Source organism: Rhinatrema bivittatum, chromosome 4, assembly GCF_901001135.1.
Source record: "Rhinatrema bivittatum chromosome 4, aRhiBiv1.1, whole genome shotgun sequence".
In the NCBI taxonomy this organism is placed as follows: Eukaryota; Metazoa; Chordata; class Amphibia; order Gymnophiona; family Rhinatrematidae; genus Rhinatrema; species Rhinatrema bivittatum.
Genome location: NC_042618.1, coordinates 460,434,168 through 460,456,162, shown reverse-complemented (window position 1 = coordinate 460,456,162; position 21,995 = coordinate 460,434,168). Strand labels below are relative to the sequence as shown.

The following is a 21,995-nucleotide window of genomic DNA, read 5'->3' as shown; positions in this document are numbered from 1 at the left end:
GCTGTAAAGACCTCGCCTGTTACATATGTGAATATATTATCCTAGGCATCATGACGCCTGTTTGCCAAGGAAATCTCCATGCTTAAGATAGGTTGGATGAAAGGTTTGTCAATGAACATGGGCCTGTAGAAAAAATGTTACTGCCTCTCTTCAGATCAGACCTGGTATCTGTTGCTGGGTATATAGAAGATAATCCACCGTGATGTTGGCTAAGCTGTAGAGCTTTTTCCACATAGGATTAAAAAGAAACATGTATTACACAAACCTTCTCTTGCAATCAGATAAAAGAGCAACCAGCAAACCTCTATTTTCTATCAAGGTAGATCAGCTTTCAGGAATGGGAAAAGAACCCAGCTGAAGCATAATATATGATGACCGATGCCAGTAGACTGGTAATCTGTGAGGCGCTCTGGAACTCCAGTTTTATCACTTCCAAGATTTTGAAAGCTGTGGACAAGCAAATGGTTAAATCATTTTTCGAGTGTGGTAACAGAATCTCCAAATGACTATGAGTTTGCTTTGAAATATCTGTATGCCAATGCCAAAAGTCTAAGAAGTAAGATGGGAGAGTTAGAGTGTATAAAGGTAAATTATGAGATTGACATAATTGGCATCACAGAGACTTGGTGGAAGGAGGATAACCATTGGGACAGTGCTATATCAGGGTACAAATTATATCACAATGATAGGGAGGATCAACTTAATGGGGGTGTGACACTTTATGTCTGGGAGGGTATAGAGTCCAACAGGATAAAGATCATACAAGAGACTAAATGCTCAGTAGAATCTATATGGGTAGAAATCCCATGTGTGTTGGGTAAGACAGGAAACAGAGAGTAGGATTAAATGGTCAATTTTCTCAGTGGAAAAGGGTAAACAGTGGAGTGCCTCAGGGATCTGTACTTGGACAAGTGCTTTTCAATATATATCTATAAATGATCTGGAAAGGATATGACAAGTGAGGTTATCAAATTTGTGGACGATACAAAATTATTCAGAGTAGTTAAATCACAAGCGGATTGTGATACATTACAGGAGGACCTTGCAAGACTGGAAGATTGGGCATCCAAATGGCAGATGAAATTTAATGTGGAAAAGTGCAAGACGTTGCACATAGGGAAAAATGACCCTTGCTGTAGTTACACAATGTTAGGTTCCATATTAGGAACTACCACCCAGGAAAAAGATCTAGGCATCATAGTGGATAATACTTTAAAATCATCGGCTCCGTGAGCTGCAGCAGTCAAAAAAGCAAACAATGTTAGGAATTATTAGGAAGGGAATGGTTAATAAAACGGAAAATGTCATAATGCCTCTGTATTACTCCATGGTGAGACCGCACCTTGAATACTGTGTACAATTCTGGTCGCCGCATCTCAAAAAAGATATAGTTGCGATGGAGAAGGTACAGAGAAGGGCAACCAAAATGATAAAGGGGATGGAACAGTCCCCTGTGAGGAAAGGCTGAAGAGATTAGGGCTGTTCAGCTTGGAGAAGAGACGGCTGAGGGGGGGATATGATAGAGGTCTTTAAGATCATGAGAGGTCTTGAACAAGTAGATGTGAATCAGTTATTTACACTTTCGAATAATAGAAGGATTAGGGGGCATTCCATGAAGTTAGCAAGTAGCACATTTAAGACTAATCGGAGAAAATTCTTTTTCACTCAATGCACAATAAAGCTCTGGAATTTGTTGCCAGAGGATGTGGTTAGTGCAGTTAGTGTAGCTGGGTTCAAAAAAGGTTTGGATAAGTTCTTGGAGGTCCATTAACTGCTATTAATCAAGTTTACTTAGGGAATAGCCACTGCTATTAATTGCATCAGTAGCATGGGATTTTCTTAGTGTTTGGGTAATTGCCAGGTTCTTGTGGCCTGGTTTGGAAACAGGATGCTGGGCTTGATGGACCCTTGGTCTTGACCCAGCATGGCAATTTCTTATATTCTTAAATCATAATCTCTCCCCTCCTCCCAGTCAAGTTTTTGCCCTGTGGCTTATTTTTCGGGCCCCGGGGCTGCAGTAAATCAGGAAACGGTGCTCAAGTGGGAACCTCGTGCAAACATTTGTCTCTTAGCCCCAGATCAGCTGAATGCAATGAAACGGGTCTCGCTGGCCGGTGATTGCATGTCACGCCCCTCCCCCCCCCCCCCCCCCCCCTTCCTCTACATTGGAAGCAGGTTGAGGAGGCCGTGCAGTAGCTCATTTTCTGTGTCTACCATAGTCCAGGGTGATGGAGCAGTACATGAACGGCCGCAGGAGATGTTTTCTCTAGCCCAGACCAAGCAGAGTCCTGCAGGAACTCTGAAGCTATTCCCTCGTTTCCATTAAGTGTACACCAGGCACGGTGGCCTGGTTCCTTCATTTCCAGCAGTCTCTTAGTGACTTGTTGCTTCACCACCAATCCTTGGGAGACTGAGAGAATAGCAAGGAAAGCTCTGTTTCTGTAGGTGCCTATCAGCAGTGGAAGTGCCGCTTGCATCGCAGAAGACAGTTATCAATGGATATCAAAATGTTAAAAGTCCGTGCTGGCGAATATGTGCTGCTCTTTGATCTGCCGGTACTACATTCTCACACAGCATAGATCCTTGGCAAATGGGCAGCAGCACGTCCGTCATTTCATTTTTATGTCATTTATTGAAATTTATTAAGCGCTTAACCCAAAAAAGGCCTAAGCGATGTACATTGATAAAAAAAACATGCAAAAACAAAACAGACATAATAAAAAATTTAAGCTGCCACATTGCTTAAGAAAGTCAGTGCAGAAGTCCTTAATAAAATGCTTGTTTTAGTAAAAAAAAAAAAAAAAAATCTCTAAAAAAAAGGTCTAAACTATGCATGGCCTCAAGGCATTCAAGGTATGGTATTGTAGCTGAGGTAGGGCAGTGCAGTCTCTGAGGGCCTTAAAAGCCAGAGCCTGGATTCTGAGCTTGGCTCAATAGAGTATTGGAAGCCAGTATGGAGATTTTAGAATATAGGTGACCCTTTCAAGTGTTCTCGCAACCAGCAGCATTCGAGCTACAATGCTCTGAATGTTTTTTTTTGGGGGGGGGATTCCAGTATACAGCGAGTTGCAGTAATCCAGGCAGGAAATCACGCATGCCTGGATGAGTGTGACAAAAGCAGAGCCCTCAAGGAAGGGACAGAGATGGCATAGTTGATGAATTTGAAAGAATGCTGATTTACTGATAGGACTTGAGCTTCCATAGTGAGCTTAGAATCCAGCACGAATCCCACGCTACAAACTTGATGGCTGATCGATGATTACTCAGCTCATTCTGCTCTATCCCAGAAGGATCAGTTTTAGTGAGCAGTGCCAGTTGCATACCCTCACCCTGTTTCTGTAGTGTAAAATTCCATTGTAAAATGATTTTTCTCCTCTGTTTTGCAGGCTGAGGAAAAGGCTCATTCTGAGGTAATCATTTCTTAATCAATGTCCCTTTGTATACTAGAGTGCCTTGCTTGGTGCATGGAACATTACTATGGCATAGGAGGTAGTGCTGACTGTGCCTGAGATCTCAACGCTAACAGAGCAGATTTGCATCTGTTAATGGGGCTAATGAAGCTAGGATATACGGGTGGCCTCTGTTGGATCAGTTTTCTGTCCAGAGAGATAATTCATGTCTTAACTTCCTCCTATTTTTTAATTAAAAAGCAATAGTAAAGATCTAATTAAAAAAAAAATCACAGTTAAAAAAAAAATATTGGCGTGCAAAGAAAATATGAATTATTCTGTCAGTCAGTAAAACATTAGAGAAGGTAATGTCTTCATGAACTTGAAGCTTTAGCCATCATTTTCCAATTATATTGCTCTCTTATCTTTAGAGAGCTAATTTTTATACTAGAAGTAGAGTAGTTCTTCATTATTGTCTTATGTGATTTTAATTATATTGTGAGTGCTATAACATCTCTGTAAAGCTATTGCTGTAAATACGCCTACTACTGCAAGGTAAAACCAAACTTTTCCTTTTCTTTTCCAATCCAGCAAATCGGCAAACTGCGGCGGGAGCTGTTAGCGTCGCAGGAAAAAGTTGCCACTCTCACGTCCCAGCTTTCGGCAAATGTGAGTACGGTTGGTCTAGTGCTGAAATTGCACATAAAACCTGCACTCTTCAGAGGCTGCGTTATTGGCACATAACGGGGTCGCTCTGGAGTGCTCCTGGAGGGTATTTGTAGAAAAAAGAAAAAAAAAAAAATATATATATATATATATTACTTTAAGGGAATACTGTAATCAGTTACTATTTTGGAAATAGTAGCTGTGTTTTTCAAAAAAATCCTCTAAAAAAAATTATGTTTAATGTAGTACTATAATAGTGGGGACTTTCAAATGCTCCTTTAACCCTTCCTTTGCCTTGGTGGTCACTAAGCAAAGAGCTCTGTTTACAATCCAGCACTAAGCCTGTTGTGCCAGGTACAATCAAAAGAGGTCCGAATACACTGTTTTACCTGTACCCAGGACATCTACAAAAAGAACCTGCACCCACTTCATCCTCCTTGTGCTCAGTGTTGAAAAGCAGGGGCAAATCTGGGCGAAAAGCTTTCAGGGAGTCTTCTGTGTTGGAATTTTGTTTTGTTCGAGGTTTGTTCAAAACTCTCTTTTAAAAATTGATGACAAAACCAAGGGTCAGATGTTTGACCTTCCGCAGCATTACATGGAGCTGCAGGTACTATGTTAACAGAATAAAAAGGAATAAATTAAAAGAATAAATAAATAAAGCTTGCTGGGCAGACTGGATGGACCACTTGGATCTTTTTCTGCCATCATTTCATTTACTATGTTTTACCATTTATTTTTATTTATTTATCAATGTTTTAATAGCTTTAAATCCCTGTGTAGTAATATGCAAATTTTTACAGAATATTCATGAACTGAAAATATTCCTATCCACACATCCCCTCTTAGGCAGCTCTTGTTTTCAGCATTCTCCTGTTGGATATGAACATTATTAGACAATATAGTCTGTTCACACCACCTGAACAATTGCTGCTTTTCAAACAAGTAACCTAGGAATTAATCTAGAATTTTAAACTAAAGAGTTAGTAAGCAGAATGTTATTTTCTCCCCATAAAATAAAAAAAACCCTGTATGCTTCGTACATATTTAAAAAAAAAAAAAAATTACATTTCTATCCGAGTTCTGGCTTTGCCATTGCTTGCTTGTTTCTCTGCTGGCTAGAAGGCAGATCTAAATACTATGGATATGAAAAAACAAGATCCTTCATTCAACCAGAAGTCTTTCCAGTTGATTGGCAAGAGCTCAGATTCCAACCAGCAGCCTGTGCTGAGGCTCTCCCCTCCCTGTCCCTACCCTGTGCTGCATTGATCGGTGTCCTGTGCTGGATAAAGTTGAAGGGTACAGGTTACTGAGCTGCATAAGAGCCAGGATGTCACTAGAAAGCAGAGCTGGCTCCTTGGCCAACACTCTTCCTTGGCCAGCCTTAAACTACTATCCTACAGTCAGTCGGCAAAGTAGAAGCAGGAAGCAAAGAGGAAAACATGACCAATGCAAAGTTTCTTGCAAGCAGCTAGGAAATGCTTGCCCTCTCACACACCCATTTATTCAACCTTATCAGGTAGGAAGAATTTATTTGTGTATTTTAGCAAACTAAAAAGAAAGCACAGTACAGAAGACAACATCATGTTGAGCGCTTGTTAGCAGTGGATTCTTTGGATACCTTTTATTAGACTAAAGTAAGAGTTAGCCAAAGTGTTCTCTATCAGACCCATTGGTGCCTGATGAAAAAGCGACCAAGCCAACAAAACCTTTTTATTAAGACTGGTTAATTTGTTCTGCAGTGCCTACGGCAGGGATGCTTGCCATGCACTGTGAGTTATTGAAGCCCCAGCATTATATTTGTGCATCCAGTCCCACTGCTGTGTTTCTTCACCGAAATACTTCTCGCCCTCTTGGATGTAAAGCTGCAGCAATGCAACTGATGTTGTGTCTACACCCAATCAAATATTTCGCAGAAGGGAGATCTGGAAACATTTTCATTGCGCTGCTTGTTCTGCCACTCATTTCTCAGATGCCAGATTTGTCAGATAGTCTGAGTCTGTTTCTGAAAGTCAGTGAACTTATTTGGCTAAATCTGTTCCAATCTGCATATTTGTCCAGTTGGAATCTTTCTCGTGGTTCTGAAACCAGTTTGCAGAGATATTGTCTGTTTTCAACTATATATGCTTATTTGCAGATGTTGATAAAATCAGGGGCATAGGCCTGCAAAGATCTGAAGCCGATTCAGCAATCTGATCTGGTTTGCAAGAACCCACAGATTTATCGAGTTGGTTGAAGCAGGCTGCGAGCTGCTTGTAAAGAGAATCACAGTTCCTAGTGATGGGTAAAATGACCCAGTGGCACAGAGAGGGACTTGCAGTCTGTAGTTTATCTATTTTTACATAGCAGTGCTCAACCCTTGAAAACCTATTTTCTTCCATGCCAGCAAAAGAATTGGGTGCAGTGGCTCACCCTGAATTGTGCAGTTTTTATGTGACCATACAGATGGTGAATAGTTCAGGACATTTATTTCTTCGGCATGGTGAAAGAATACTTTCAAAGTCCTGCTGCTGTATATGAGCCCAAGCAACTGAAGAAGGTGCTTCTGGTCAGCCATGCCCTTATGAGCGTTTTCTTTGACCAATGAAAGTGTGCAAAGGACAAACTTGATCACAGCATCTTAGGAAACAGTGCAATATCTGTCTAGTTTAGCAATACAAATATTATGAATTTACATGGAATTTGCCTTCTGTTAATATCTTACCCTGGCTGTGTGAGAGGATGATATTTTGAATAGACTTCCAAATCTCTTGCAGTCCCATCTGGTGGCAGCTTTCGAAAAGAGTTTAGGAAACATGACCGGTCGGCTGCAGAGCCTCACGATGACAGCGGAACAAAAGGTGAGCTCCTTAAAGCCGGTGCGCCCCACCCCCTCCCCGCACAGCAGGGCCTGAGAAAACAGAGATTAGAGAGCCACGCGCTGCGGCATCCGTTTTACTCTTGTCACTTTCATGGGGATGCTTTGCTGATAAGATCTTTCATTTCCAGATTTTAATTAAACATTTCTGACATCTGCTTTAAGCCACATTGAAAGCGGCAGCTGCAAAGGACGAGTGAGCCCTGCGGGTGTCTCGTTTCAGTAAGATGTTGCTCAGAAAAACTTGTAACAGCCCTAGTATGTTTTCAAAAGTGCCAATTTAGGAGCCAAGCTCTCAAAGTTAGGAGACTAAACCCTTTGGAAATCAGCCGCTATATGTATAGATTTGTATGTATTGATGCTTTTTACGATTTAAGGCAGGAGCTTGTATTGATTATATTTGGGCTCTCTTTTTTGTCTAGGAATCGGAGCTGATAGAACTAAGGGAGACCATAGAAATGTTGAAAGCTCAGAATGCTGCTGCTCAGGCTGCCATCCAGGGGGCTCTGAACGGCTCTGATCACTCTCTTAAAGGTACATTGCAGGGCCCTCATTGGGCACCGTTTGCATTGAACATTGGCTTGGCTTTCATGTGTGAACCCCCGGGACCCTTTGGATTTCAGTGACATGCAAGGCCGACATGCTAGTGATTTATTTACCTATTTATGGATTTATTACGACTTGTTATCCCCAGAGTCTGATGTAGGTTTCCGGTCAGCCCTTCTGATATCAGGACTTCATGAGGCGAGATGGCCGTCTTCTGGAAAAACAAAACCCCCGCACAGTGTTTAAATTGCATTAAAACCCTGTCTTTTCATAGTTGCCTCGCAAGAGATCGGTGACTGGGAATAGAATGTCACCTCTTCTCTACAGATGGATGCCCAATGAGCGTGGACAGGCGTACAGAGCTGCTGTGTATTTTGTCCAGCTCAGGGACTGAACCAAGAACCTTCCCCATGGCCACCTGCAGTGCTGCCACTTGCATGCCTGATCTGTAGGTTCTAATCTCTCTTTGTTAATTAGGAGGCCTATGTCAAAAGCAGAGGTGTCAGAGTAGAATAAGATGCAAGTGTGAACATGGATTAACTTTTGCATTATCTGAAAGATACTGTTGAGTTGGTCTTCCTGAATATCAAATTTATAAAAATATCAAATAGTAACTTCTGCCGCATGGCTTTGCTGGTTCTGAAGTCTGGAGACGGTGCTACCTTTCATTGGACCACATAAGAATAATCCAAAGATCACTGCTGGTACAGAAGCCCAAACCTGTAGGCATCTAGCAGAAGAAGCTAGCCTATGAAGGACTCTCAAGCAATCCTCTGCCTGTGTTCTGCTTACAAATACGGTAGATTGTGAACACTGCAGAAAATCTGTGGATGGCAGGAGGAGTAGGCAGTGGAAGGGAATCTTTATGCTCCCAGGACTAAGGAATATGGCTGATGGAAGAAATTTGAGTGGCTCAGGAAGAGCTCTACTAAAGTAATCAGTATGGAACAATTAAGCATTGTATTTATAAGACTCTTAACAGCTCAGAAAGGATTAGTACATGCAGCCTATCAGTTTTCAGAAATTGAAAGATACTTTGCTTTCCAGTTCATGAATGAAAATAAGTACAAATAACTTTTGTTTCATACATTGGGGGCATGGGAGAGGTGTTGGGGATGGGGTGTGTTAAACGTAGCACACCCCAGTCTCTATTAAATGCTTTCCTCTGCTCTATGCTTGGTAAAGGAAGCAATCATGGTTACCATATCATCAAGAATTCAGGAGGCACCCCTAGTGATAGCTCTGATTTTATCCTGGTGCCTCATATTACTTTTCTATTTCTGCCACCTACGTGCTTATTATTTTTGTGCTTATCAAAAAACTGAAAGAACTAGATAAATCTTAAACAGCAAAAGAATATGTATTTAGTATCTTGATGTAAGAGCCTATGTATTAAAAGCACATTAAAATTACTACGCGCACTATCTACTAAGGCCCTAACATGGAGCAAAATGTGACCTGTTTAGTGCAGAGGGGGGGTGCTTTAAATTTTAATGCACTGCCATATGCTAAACATTTAGGGGCTTATTTTCCAAACGATTTACTTGCATAAACCCTGATTTATGTGCATAAATCTGCTTTTGAAAATCAATCAGGGGCCTGTCAGTGCATGTAAAATTATGGATGTAACTTAGTACTGCGCAGAGACGTTCGGGGGGGGGGGTGGGGGTGGAGTTGAGGTTTACACCTATCATAGTAATTTTAAAACTTTACTTGCATAGTGTCTTCTTACTTAGTGTTGCGCACATAAATCCTTTTGAAAATTACCTCCAAAGCTTTTCATTTAAACTATGGAGGTAATTTTCAAAGGAGTTACACATGAAAATGTAGCATACTGTTGTATCAATTTTCATAAATCATTTACTCGAGTAAATCTTACAGTATAATGGCATTTCCTGTTTGTACCCCAGATCAGTCCAGACATGTGGGTTTATTCATCCCTACCAGCAGATAAGAACATAAGATATGCCATACTGGGTCAGACCACGTTAAATTTCATCTGCCAATTGGAAGCCCAATCTTCCAGTCTCGCAAGATCCTCCTGCAATTCATCACAATCTGCCTGAGATTTAACTACTCTGCATAATTTTGTGTTATCTGCAAATTTGATCACCTCACTCGCACCCCTTTCCAGATCATTTATAAAATGTATTAAAAAACACCAGTCCAAGTACAGATCCCTGAGGCATTCCATTGTTTACCTTTTTCCACTGTGAAAACTGACCATTTAATCCTACTATGTGTTTCCTGTCTTTTAACCAACTTGCAATCCACAAAAGGACATCACCTATCCCAAAACTTTTTAATTTTCTTAGAAGCCTCTCATGCAGGACTTTGTCGAACGCGTTCTGAAAAGTCAAATATACCACATCTACCAATTCACCTTTGTCCACATGTTTGTTCACCCCTTCAAAAAAATGTAGATTTGTGAGGCAAGACTTCCCTTGGGTAAATCCATGCTGGCTGTGACCCATCAAACGATGTCTATCTAAATGTTTTGTGATTTTATTCTTTATAACAGTTCCCACGATTTTTCCCAGCACTGAGGTCAGGCTCTCTGGTCTATAGTTTTCCAGATCATCCTTGGATCACTTTTTAAATATAGAAGTTAGATTGGCTATCTTCCAATCTTCAGGTACATTGGATGATTTTAATGACCGGTTAAAAATTTTTACTAATAGGTCTGAAATTTCATTTTTTAGTTCTTTCAGAACCCTGGGGTGTATACCATCTGGACCAGGTGATTTACTACTCTTCAGTTTGTCAATCAGGCCTACTACATCTTCCAGGTTCACCATGATTTGGTTCAGTTGATCTGAATCATCACCTATGAAAACCTTCTCTGGAACGGGTATCTCTCCAATATCCTCTTCAGTAAACACCGAAGCAAAGTAATCGTTTAATCTTTCCACGATGGCCTTATCTTCTCTAACTGCCCCTTTAACCCCTCGATCATCTAACGGTTCAGCTGACTCCCTTGCAGGCTCTCTGCTTCAGATATATTTTAAAAAGTTTTTATTGTGAGTTTTTGCCTCTATGGCCAACTTCATTTCAAATTCTCTCTTAGTCTGTCTTATCAATGTCTTACATTTAACTTGCCAATGCTTATGCCTTAATCTATTTTCTTCTGATGGATCCTCCTTCCAATTTTTGAATGAAGTTCTTTAGGCTAAAATAGCCTCTCACCTCACCTTTTAACCATGCTGGTAATTGTTTTGCCTTCCTTCCACCGTTCTTAATGCGTGGAATACATTTGGACTGTGCTTCTAGGATGGTATTTTGTAACAATGTGCACACCTGTTGCACACTTTTTACCTTTGTAGCTGCAGAGAACAAAACTTTGAGGCACTGCTACTTAACCGAGAATGCCACCTGCAGTCCTCAATTTATCTGCAGTCTGGAATTAAAAAAAAAAAAAAAAAAAAAAGAAGAAAGGTAAGAAATTTGGCTCCCTAAGGTGCTAGGTTCCTTCGTGGCCCATCCCTTAGGTCGAGCGAGGCGAGCGCGGGTTTGGAAATCCCTAGCTGTCTCAGCCCAAAGCCATCAGAGGACTTGAAAGCCAGGGTTCCTGGCTCCCTCGCGCGTATCTTATAAAATCCAGCGTACTTTTGTTTGCGCCTGGTGCGCCAAAAAAAGTACGCGATCGCGCTATTTTTTAAAATCTACCCCTGGGAGCATAATAGTAAGGAGCTACTTATTCGGCTAACTTAGTACCCAATTCACTAAGGGGCAGGTTTTAAAAGACTTACACGCATAAATCCAGGTGGATTTATGCGCGTAGGGGGGTTGCGCGCGCTGGACCTATTTTCAAAAGGCTCGGCAGTGTGCATAAAGCCCTGGGACGCAGGGGTGGGACGGGGGCGTGGCCAGAGGCCCCTGCTGGGCCGGAGGATCGTGCACCGGCAGGCGCACGTTACGCCTCTAACACCAAATGTTGAGGATTTCAGAGCGGCCTCGGAGGGAACGGGGAAAGCCACCGGTGTTCCCCTAGGGCTCGGCGCGCGCAAGTTGCACTAGTGTGCACCCCCTTGCGCGCGCCGATCCCTGATTTTATAACATGTGCTCGGCTGCGCGCGCATGTTATAAAATCGGGTGTAGATTTGTGCTTGCCGCGTTCGTAGGTTTTAAAATCTGCCCCTATGGGTTTTTCCCTTAGACACAAAATAGGAGAATAGCCTTAATGAAACTGGCCCTTAGCCGGATAAGTAGCAATATTCAGACTTATCTGGCTATGTTATCTGACCAACTTTAGACCATTCTCTTGAGCAGGTGTAAAGTTCTTATCTGGGTATATCCAGCAGCACGGCCTTATCACTGAATATCCTGGCTAAGTTAGCTGGATAAGTCTTATCTGGCTAATTTACTTAGCCAGCTATGTCTGAATATTGACCTTTAATTTTCAAAAGTACGCATATATATTTTACATGGGAAATAATTGTAATCTGTGTGTGTAATTATTCTGTTTATGCGAGAGACAGATATTTTATAATGTATATGCACACACTGCTCATGAAAATATTTACTTGTGTGCAGACTTTTAATCTAGACCTTCCACCTCTTCAGCCATAATTTAATCCAGACCTCCCATCCAAAAACTGCAAACAAAAGATAAATGCTATTGCATTTCTGCAGCTTGAATAGCAGGTAGAAAAGTGTGTATGTAAGTTGCATGTGCAGCCTTACAAAATACATGTACACATAGTTGGAAACCCCACCCTTGAGTGCCATTTTTTAACTCATTAAATGTATGTGCAAAATGTCCAACTTTCTAAAAAGTATCTTACAATGTATTTTATTTATTATTATTAATATTATTTTGTATACCGATATTCTGTGTATCAATCATACTGGTTTACAGCATATACATGTATATTCAGATTTTATGTGCACAATTCCCCATGCATCTCTGCAACTTGACCCAAAATGCACCAAAGACAATATTGGAATGATTTGCTAACTTATGAGCTTTGCTTTAGAAATGATTTTGTATTTATTTTATGTATTTACTTTTTTAAATTTATAATCCTCTTTACATTCAAATTGCTCAAGGAGAGGAAGAACCCTCAGTGCCTGATTTTAAAAAGCATTTACACACACAAAACTAAGTTTTACTCAAGAAAATGCACTTTACTCGAGTGAGTGGGCTTTTGAACATTGCTACAATATAGGCCATTGAATTGTCCGCAGGATTTACTCGCGTAACTGCACTTTACGCATGAAAATGGCTTTTGAAAATTGCTACAATAGTAGTTACATTTACACATGTAAATCCTTTTGAAAATTACCCCCATAGATGGTAACTTTAAAACAGGACAGTAAGCACCCAATGAATTTCTTTCACAGCTACTTGTATAAATTATTTTGATGTTAGATGAATGCTAATCAGTAGGAGGAAAAGACTTCAATCCCCATATGCATTGTTCTAACAGAGCATATAAGCATACAATCGGGTAATTCAATCATCGGGCTAAAAAACCTCCAGACCATCCATTTTTTTTATTGTTATTTTATTCAATCCCAATATTTTTATCCTTTTTTTTAAAGTTATTTTTATGTGTTAAATTAAAAACTGAATCTTATCTCCTGTTGTTGTGCCCTTTGTCTATAAGGCTGAATGCCAAAATTGCCGATGTTGACCAGCATTTCGCCTACCAGCTGTTTCAAGGCAAATTTTCTAATGACTTCAGTATTCAACTCCTCATTGCAGTGGCAAAACCACTGGATGGTTTGGAGGTTTTTCAGACCGATGATTGAATTACCCAATTGTATGCTTGTATGTTCTGTTAGAAAAATGCATGTGGGAATTGAAGTCTTTTCCTCCTACTGATTAGCATTCATCTAACATCAAAATAATTTATACAAGTATCTGTGAAAGCAGTTTTTTGCTTTCATTTGCTTGGAGTTGGAATGTTAAAACGGGTGCGCGTGCGCCTACATACCTATGTTTGAGTGCGTGAGCGCACACACGCTGGAATTTTAAACCATCCGCACAAGTAAAATACACCTAGCACACGTATGTGTGCTCCTAATTTTAAGTGGTTTCCATTCTTCATGTATTTTCCATAGGAATTTGTCATCTTTAATGTGCCCAGCTAGGCAGATTTTAAAACATGCTCGTGTGAGAGAATTAGCCAATTTGACTCATTAGTCCACCAATTGGTCCAGTCTATTTCTAGATCATCCAGATCCCTCTGGTTCTTCAGCCTAAACTCCCCCCCCAGTTTACCCAGACTCCTCACCCAGTTGTTTAGGCCTAAAATGAGTTTTCTTCAGACTTACACTCGTCAAGAGCAGAAGTAAATAAGCACAGGTAACAGCCCGACGCGTGCAGTGGGCATGGAATTTAAAATCTGTAAATGTTTTTATGTATGCCGATGAAATCCAGTTTTCATGCCAATAAAAAAATCCAATAGCTGATACATTAAACTATCTCAAAGTCTACATAGGTGTGATTAGTAAATGGACCTTTTAACACGAGCAACTCTTAAAATTCACCCCATAATATAAATAAAATAATAGTTGTTTCTGTATTTTTAAAAACATTTTTTTATATACCGCTACTCATTACATCGCAGCGGTTTACAGGATGCCATACACATTAATATAGTTGTGACTACATTAAAAACATATAAAACCAATACAGACTAAAAGAAACGTATAAAGTTCAAAAAGACACAGACGGTCACATTACTTGAACAGCCTTTCTTTTACTTTGAAGTTATACTCCCAGTTGCGAATTCCTCAGCATACAGCCAGGTCTTTATACCTTTTTTAAAGATCTTTCTATCGCCCTGTGTTGAGATATTCTGGCAAGGTATTCCACAAGGCCGGGCCGGCGACTAAGAGAGCCATGCCTCTCACCTCACCAATGTGTGACTTGTCTAATTGTTGGAACCTCCAGCAGGCCCTTATTTTGTGATTGCAGTGTTCTGGACGGAGCATAAATATGCAGTGCTGCTCTTACCCAAGGGACATTGATAGGATTTATCAATTTCTGTATGAGGACTAATACCTTGTACTTAATTCTGGATCTTATAGGAAGCCTGTGAAGTGCAGCAAGGACAGGGGTAATATGATCATACTTTTTTTTTAGCAGAAAGTAATCTAGCTTCAGAGTTTTGCAATAAGTGAAGGGAACGTAAAGTAGATGTAGGAGAACCAAGCAATAGGGAGTTACAGTAATCTATCCCACAAAAAAAACAAAGACTTGCAGGACTGTCCTGAAGTCTTGGGTGCATAACAAAGGTTTCAAATGTCTTAACATTCGGAGCTTCATATATCCTGTACGAGTAATATGTTTAACATGGGACCTCATTGAAAGATTAGTTTCTAGCATGACTCCAAGGTCACGGCCTGTTTTTACTATGGGCATGGTATGCTTACCAAAATCAAATGTTGTATTCTCTGGTACGTTTTTTGTCCGGGATAACATCATAATCTCTGTTTTTGAGATGTTTAATGATAATTGATTATGAAGCATCCATTTACTAATCACATTTATGTAGATTTCGAGATAGTTTAATATATCAGCTATTGAATTTTTTATTGGCATGAAAAACTGGATTTCATCGGCATACATAAAAAAAAATGTAGGCCTAAACCAGCAAGCAATTTACATAGGAGGATAAGATAAATATTAAACAGCATTGCAGACAATGCTGACCCCTGTGGAACGCCAGTCTTGATATTTCTCCATGTAGAAGAGTTTTCTGTGTCACAGTCACTCAGGAAAGATCTCGTTCTCTGTTCCGGTTATCACCCCATTGTTTATTGTAAACCGGCTTGATGTGATATTTTCACGAATGCCGGTATAGAAAAAATCTAAATAAATAAAATAAATAAATATAAAGATGTATTTCTATGATGCCTACGACACTGGCATTTTTTTACATTTTTTGGTTTGTGTTAAGTCTTCAGATTTTCAAGTTCAGGATACGAATAACTCCCTCCTCCCTTAGGCGCCTTTCATAAATCCCAATTGTGAGTTTGTAGCTTGCGCAGTGCAGTTAGTCATTGCCTTGATTCTGTTTCATTTAGATTTGCGCATAAGAAGGCAACATTCCTCGGAAAGTGTTTCCAGCATCAACAGTGCCACAAGCCATTCGAGCATTGGCAGCAGCAACGATGTTGATTCCAAGAAAAAGAAAAAGAAAAATTGGGTAAGTCTGCTGTGGCTTTGGAGACCAACGTGACAACCCAGATCTTGGATGCTGTAGTTAAGGAATTTATCCAAACTGTAACATTTGTTTTATACAAATATCCTTTGAGCTTACTGGGAAACCAAAGCTTGTAGAGTGGCACTCAGAAATAACAAAGAATATTTATAGCGAGGCCGAAATTCAGCCACGCAGTGGCTAATTAAGTTAGCCGGATAAGTTATGTGGCTAACTCCGCTCCACCTGGAAACGCCTCCTGCCCGCCACTGGACTGCCCCCGATTTATGTGTCTACATCCCAGGTAGAATGAGCTGCGAATGGGGATGAATATTGCCGTTTTGCCTTTTAGACAGATAACTTTTCAGTTATCCATCCAAATAGCTTTTGAATATTAATCTCGGAGAGTTTATCTAGTCAAAGCAAAATTAATTTTATGCTGTGTCCAAGATCTTATTTTTTTAAAATAGCTATGGGATTGTCAAGAATTTTATTCAGCAGCAAAATTGATCTTCATGACGATAGACCTAACGTAAAGTATGTGGATAGTGCCATGCATTAAGAGCCAGCTGAGCCAGCCCTTCTTGTCTATGGACTTCTAGTTCCAATTTCTGGAAGAACAGCAGGAGCTGTTATGAAAACCAGGACTGGCTCAACTCATCCCTGACATGGAGCTATCTGTTCACCTTAGAACCAGAGAGTCAAAATAGAACTCCTGATCCATCAAAACCTATACAAATCCCATCTTCTGTAGGCTGAGAAAGTATGTTCTATTCAAAATTCAAGAAACATATCTTTTTAAGAAAATGCTTATACAGATATAATAGTGTGTATTTTTTTAACATCATTCTGAGCAGCATTCCTTCCTCTGATTTGTAATTGCACACTCTTTCATATTTCTGCAAGGTGAACGCTAGAGGAAGTGAGGTGAATATAAACCATGACTAATCTGGCATGCATATACAGTACAAAGAACTCTATCCTGGCATGATCGCTGTTCATTTTTGGCAGTAGGCATTTCTAGCTTTTTAAAGCAGATGATCTTGTTTGTCTTCTCAGCTTGTCTCTATTCATTTCAATCTCTTGAGTACCAAGTGGGTAACGTAGCCAAAATCCATTTCTTTCTTTTAAGTCAGAAATCATGGATTGGAAAGATGTTATTACCTTTACTTAAACAGTTGATTATGGCCCTCCATCTGGAATTAAACCAATAATTCTAAAGAACATTGTCAATCTTCTCCTGGTATAACTGACATAGGGATGAGAGGGTGGATGATGGATGGTGTTTTAGGTATATAATTCTATAAAACTACAGCCACCTGTTTTTCTTTTCAAATTGCAAAATGCTCTTGTCACCATTTTTTTTTTTACTCACCCAGCCTAGAAGCCTCAATGGCTATATTATTGGCAGGCTGTGTTTTCTTAATTTTAAAAACACCCCGTACATTTACCAAGAATTACTCAGTCAGGAAACCTCCTCTTCTAATTGCTATTCTCTTCTTTGCAGTTCTAACTGAGATCTCCATTTTCTGGCAGGTCGCCTTACATGTGCATCTGTTTTGTTTTTTGTTTGTTTGTTTTTGTCACACTGCTTCCCAAGGCTGCTTCCATGTTTTTTCCTCCATGGAAATAGCGCACCAGTTCGTTGAACGGTTGACTTGCCCATTTTTGTGGTCCATTGTTCAGCTTGCTGCCCTATTGATAAAAATGTGCCTCCATCCAGATGGAAACAGGGAATAACACGGAAGATGGTGGCTGCCAGGCCAGTCTAGTCTGTTTTGTTTCTCTACCTCCTGCAATTTCACGTACCCTACTGGATCTCTAGATTTATCCTTGCTTTCCTGATGCTGATGATTATCTGGGATATCAGTTTTGTGCAAAAAAACACAAAAATTCAGCACACCTTTAGCATGCATTGCACATACCCTACAAACATTGTCGATGGCCTTAATGTACTAACGTATGTTGAAAAAATAACATGAAAGCTCATTAAAAAAATTAGTTGCAGAGTTAAATTGTGTACATTGTCTGTTCAGTCCCTGTTTAGTTGAAAATGGGCACAATATATCTTTGGGGCTTGCCCCTTTATGTGGCTTCTGGTTTAATAGAGGTAATTTTGTCTTTTTATTCCTCAATTCCTTTTAAATTGTTCACTTTTGTAGGAAAATAGATATTTACAGCCACATTTGTTTAACAGGCGACATGTGTTGGAAGGCCATTAGAAAGCAGATAATTTACATGAAAATTCTAGATATACAAATTTTCGTCAGCATGGCTCCTGAAATAAATGCGCTTTGGCTATCCTGTCCCTTTCCAGCCACTTACAGAAGAAAATTACAGTTCATTATTATTTTTGCTGATTTGCTGCTCGAAAAATCAATGCCGCACATATTGGTTATGGTATCAAATGTTCCTTTTCAACAGGCAAATAGGCTGATTCTGGGCAAACCAAAAGTGACTCTAAATTATGCAATCCATTTGAGCACTGAAATTAGAACTGAAAAAAGCCATTTCTAAATCACAGTAATTGGATTTTTGCTACCTAATATTTGGCATGTGTTTGCGCAGTACAAAGGTAATTTAAAATCAGTTGTCTGGAATGGTGCAGAGATACCAGGGGTGTTGGGCTCCAAACAAGGTATTGGTTTTAAGTGAGCACTTCTATGTCAATAACACTGACTTTGCTCTTCTACCTTAACATTACATGTGCTGCGCTGGATTAATTTAAAAAGTAAAAGCACAGCATCATGAATTTTACAGATGCTGAGTCTCTTCATTTAATAGTCTGCTTCTGCAAGCTGACATTAGGCTATGGCTAGGATGCATTCTGCACACTAACCCTTCAAACAGAAAAGGGCATCACATGAACCCGGGTTACACCAAGTTGCTTCTCTTCTGTTTCAGCTCAGAAGCTCCTTCAAACAAGCATTTGGCAAGAAAAAAAACCCAAAGCCTCCCATTTCACATTCCGACATTGAAGAGCTGACGGACTCGTCGCTGCCAGGATCACCCAAGCTGTCTCACAGTTCTGGCGACTCGGGGTCACCATCAATGAAACCATCACAGTCTGCCTCTGCGTAAGTGATTCTCTTAAGCCTATCTGCTAGAGACTGCTCTTGCCGAAGGCCAGTGCCCAGCCTCAGGCTTGGCTTCTCTGATTTTTTTTTTTTTTAAATTAAAAATATTAGATAGAATATCTTTAAATTCATGTGCACCAAATTGGACCTTTTTCTGCCATTTTTTCCTTGTAGTTTGTTGCATGTCCTGAGCTTGGCTGTTTTGTGCAACGTTGCTGTTTATTTTTCCCTGGTTAAGTTCCTTCTGCTCTAAACCACGATTGTTTGCTTTTTTCCAATTCCATCTGTCTGTCTGATGTGTGTGAATGCAGGTCATCTCTAATCTGGGCACCAAAGAAACGGCAAAATGGCCATGTGACCTACAAGCATAGATCTCGGTAAAATGCAGTGTGGTGCATGCAATTGCATAGCTGAGTGCCCATCTGGAAATGTTTTACACTTATGCAAAAATGTTTGCCGTGCCCGTTATAATTTGGGGTTTGATAGAACAAAAGAATCTTGTTTGTAGAGCAAATGGAAGTAAATTACAGTGAAATGCAATACAAGCAAAACAATACATACACTGTAATATTAAAAGTAACATAAACACTGTAAAAGGATTGATTTAGCTGCATGGTAGAATAGAATCTGTGTAGATTGGAATCAGTTCAACATTGGTTTGCATGTGGTTTATGGGATCATCTTCCAGTAGAGTTCAATGGAAAAACAGGAGCGTGCAAACTGATAAAAAAGAGAAAAGTTCACTTATCAGTGAATTTAATGTATCTCTTCCTTAAAAATCCTGGAGAAAAACTATAATGGAAAAAGACCACAAAAGGGTAATTATATAACTGTGGTAGAAGACATAAATGGCTATGAAGTAGACTCCCAAAAAGTCCACAGGCTCATCGAGTTTACTGGCAGTCCATCGTTAACTAGTGCATGCGTTTTATGTAGTAACTTGGTGTTTTGGGCGTGGACCCTTCGGCTAAGGCAGGGATGGAGCAACCTGCAGGGAGGAGCCCTGTAGGTCCCCACTGTCAGCAGGCAGACCCGAATGAGGAAGAGGCCCAACTGGAGCGTTGCCTTTACCAGCCCATGTTCCCCTCAGGTTCAGTCTTTAGGTGCCGGGACCGGTAAGTCTTAGGTGGGGGCCTCTGTGGAGAGATCCACTGATGGAGCTGGGTTGGAGCAGAGGAAGATGAAGCATGTTCGAAGGCAGACTTTGGCAGAGGCAGGTGGCAGTCAGGAGAGTCCAGGAGTCGGTCAGTGGCAGGCGGCAAGCGAGAATGTCCAGGAGTCAGGCCGAGGTCAAGCCCGGGTATCCGTCTAAAGGACAGGAGAGAAGGATAAACGGGGCAGGAAGGCAAGGAGAAGCACAATCAGGTAAAGCACAGGTAAAAGAACGGAAGACAACAAGAACCACAGGAACTGAAGATAAAGACGAGGATCACTGGAACTGAAGACCCAGAATGCAGGGACTTGAGAAAGAAGGCATGGAACTCTGAGGCATCACACACAACGAGGAATGTAGGGGGAGACCTGTTGCCTAGGCAAGGATTGAGGGAAGAGAGGGCCTTTTATAGGCCAGGGCTTAGGAGGTTATCCGTGGGGGATTTCCTGCCCCAGGTCCTTTAAGTTCGGTGACATTGAACATGTGCCGCATGCCTAGGGATGGCCACGGGGAGAGCTGGCAGCGTCCTGCTGTGTGGCAGCTTGCCGCACGACTGCCCGGGAAATCCTTGGCGGTGTTGGAAATCAGCAACTGTGGCTCGGTTCGTGGGAGGGGGGAACCTGCGGATCACCAAATGCAGCACTTGGTTCAACATGCCAGAACTCACAAAACTGAAACACTTTATTTCAGCAGAGGAAATCCCATTGTAGTTTGTGCCAAAATTGACTGCGAGGATTCTCTTATAGATGTTGATGGCACAGCGGATTGTTTAAGATAAGCTTGAGTATCTTGGTGTTGACTTATTATGTGATGGGCTGTCCCATTGGAGACGTATGTGTCTGCATCACTGTCTTCCCTGCTGAAATATAGATTTTGAAATTGTTGAACACCCTTGATACCGGATAAAATGTTTGCACACATTGCTGACAAACTGCACGATATGGGAAGGCATTGCATGGTTGTTTATACTGGAATAAATTAGCGGTGTCTACAGAAAGTGCCTATGAGAGGGTGGGCAGAGACGGAATTCCCCTCCCCCCTGTGTTAGCATTGGGAATCATTGAGATACGTCTGCATTTAGACTGCACAAAAGCTACATCAATTGTGCCCATCTTCACTTGAGCCTGGGCTGCTATAGCACTGCAATAGAGCTTCTGCGATGACGCGGAGGAAGACCTAAAACTTAAATCAGAAATAGGTAGAGAATATACCATGCAGGAATTGGTTGTGGGTGTGTACTGTGTGTATTTTTTCTATGTTCATATCCTTTGCTTCAGGAGGTTTTGTTTTTTTTTTTTAATTCTTTGCCTTGAAAAGATTTCCCTTCTAATTAATGTTGCCAGAGCTGCGAGCCTCTCAGCTTAAGTTTCGTGAAGAAAGCAGCACCATGTCCTGACCCTGACTTTCCCACCCCCCCGTTCCTTAGGATCTGTGAGTGTACTGAAGCCGAGGCCGAGGTTATTCTCCAGCTGAAGGGTGAGCTGAGAGAGAAGGAACTGAAGCTGACAGACATCCGCCTGGAAGCCCTCAGCTCTGCCCATCATCTCGATCAGATCCGGGAAGCCATGAACCGCATGCAGGTGAGCGCTCGGGTGATAGCCGAACTTAAATGGCAGGTATTTCTGTTGTGGGAGTGCACTTATCGATCTTATTGTCAGGATGTTACAAATGCTATAGGATGTGTTTAGTTGGAAGAGTATTTTAAACATGGTTTTGGATTAAAGAATTTGATATCCAGTATTTAGATTGTAAGGAAGGTAGCTGCTTTTTTGCCTGTGATCGTGGAGATGAAAACTGGAATTCTCCTCAATTCGGTGTCGTCAAATAGATTGCAGGTGAGGCATTTTTATAAGACTGACTTGGCAACCTTTTGAGCGTAATCTGCTCTTCATCAGGTCAGTGAACAAACGGTGCAGTTACACTCAGTTTAAATAGGACAGCGTCATCTAGATCTTAGGCTGCCTGCATGTATCATTTCAGTTCAATAAAGGAAAAGGCAGGGAGGTTTAATACCAGAGGTGATGAGACAGAAAACGTTTGCTGTTGAAAGAGCCTATAGATAATGGATGAGAGAGGCAATCCCTCCTCGAAGGATTTTTATGTTTATGTTCCCTGCACTTTTAGGGGCAGATTTTCAAAGCCCTAGGCCTGCCAGGC

The 21,995-nt window shown here is 40.9% G+C and overlaps 1 protein-coding gene across 7 annotated transcripts in view; it reads left to right on the top strand.

Moving 5' to 3' along the window:
* The window catches only part of NAV3 (neuron navigator 3), a 971,329-nt gene that overhangs the window by 895,925 nt on the left and 53,409 nt on the right, over positions 1–21,995 (top strand). For 5 of the 7 annotated variants that reach the window (XM_029597136.1, XM_029597134.1, XM_029597135.1 and 2 more), the window contains 8 exons: positions 3,387–3,410; positions 3,981–4,058; positions 6,809–6,892; positions 7,332–7,443; positions 15,493–15,614; positions 16,515–16,535; positions 18,513–18,685; positions 21,265–21,418. In XM_029597136.1, coding sequence (XP_029452996.1) covers positions 3,387–3,410; positions 3,981–4,058; positions 6,809–6,892; positions 7,332–7,443; positions 15,493–15,614; positions 16,515–16,535; positions 18,513–18,685; positions 21,265–21,418 — 768 coding nt within the window. The remainder of the gene's footprint in view (positions 1–3,386; positions 3,411–3,980; positions 4,059–6,808; positions 6,893–7,331; positions 7,444–15,492; positions 15,615–16,514; positions 16,536–18,512; positions 18,686–21,264; positions 21,419–21,995) is intronic. The other 2 variants (XM_029597133.1, XM_029597132.1) reach the window with 1 other exon arrangement.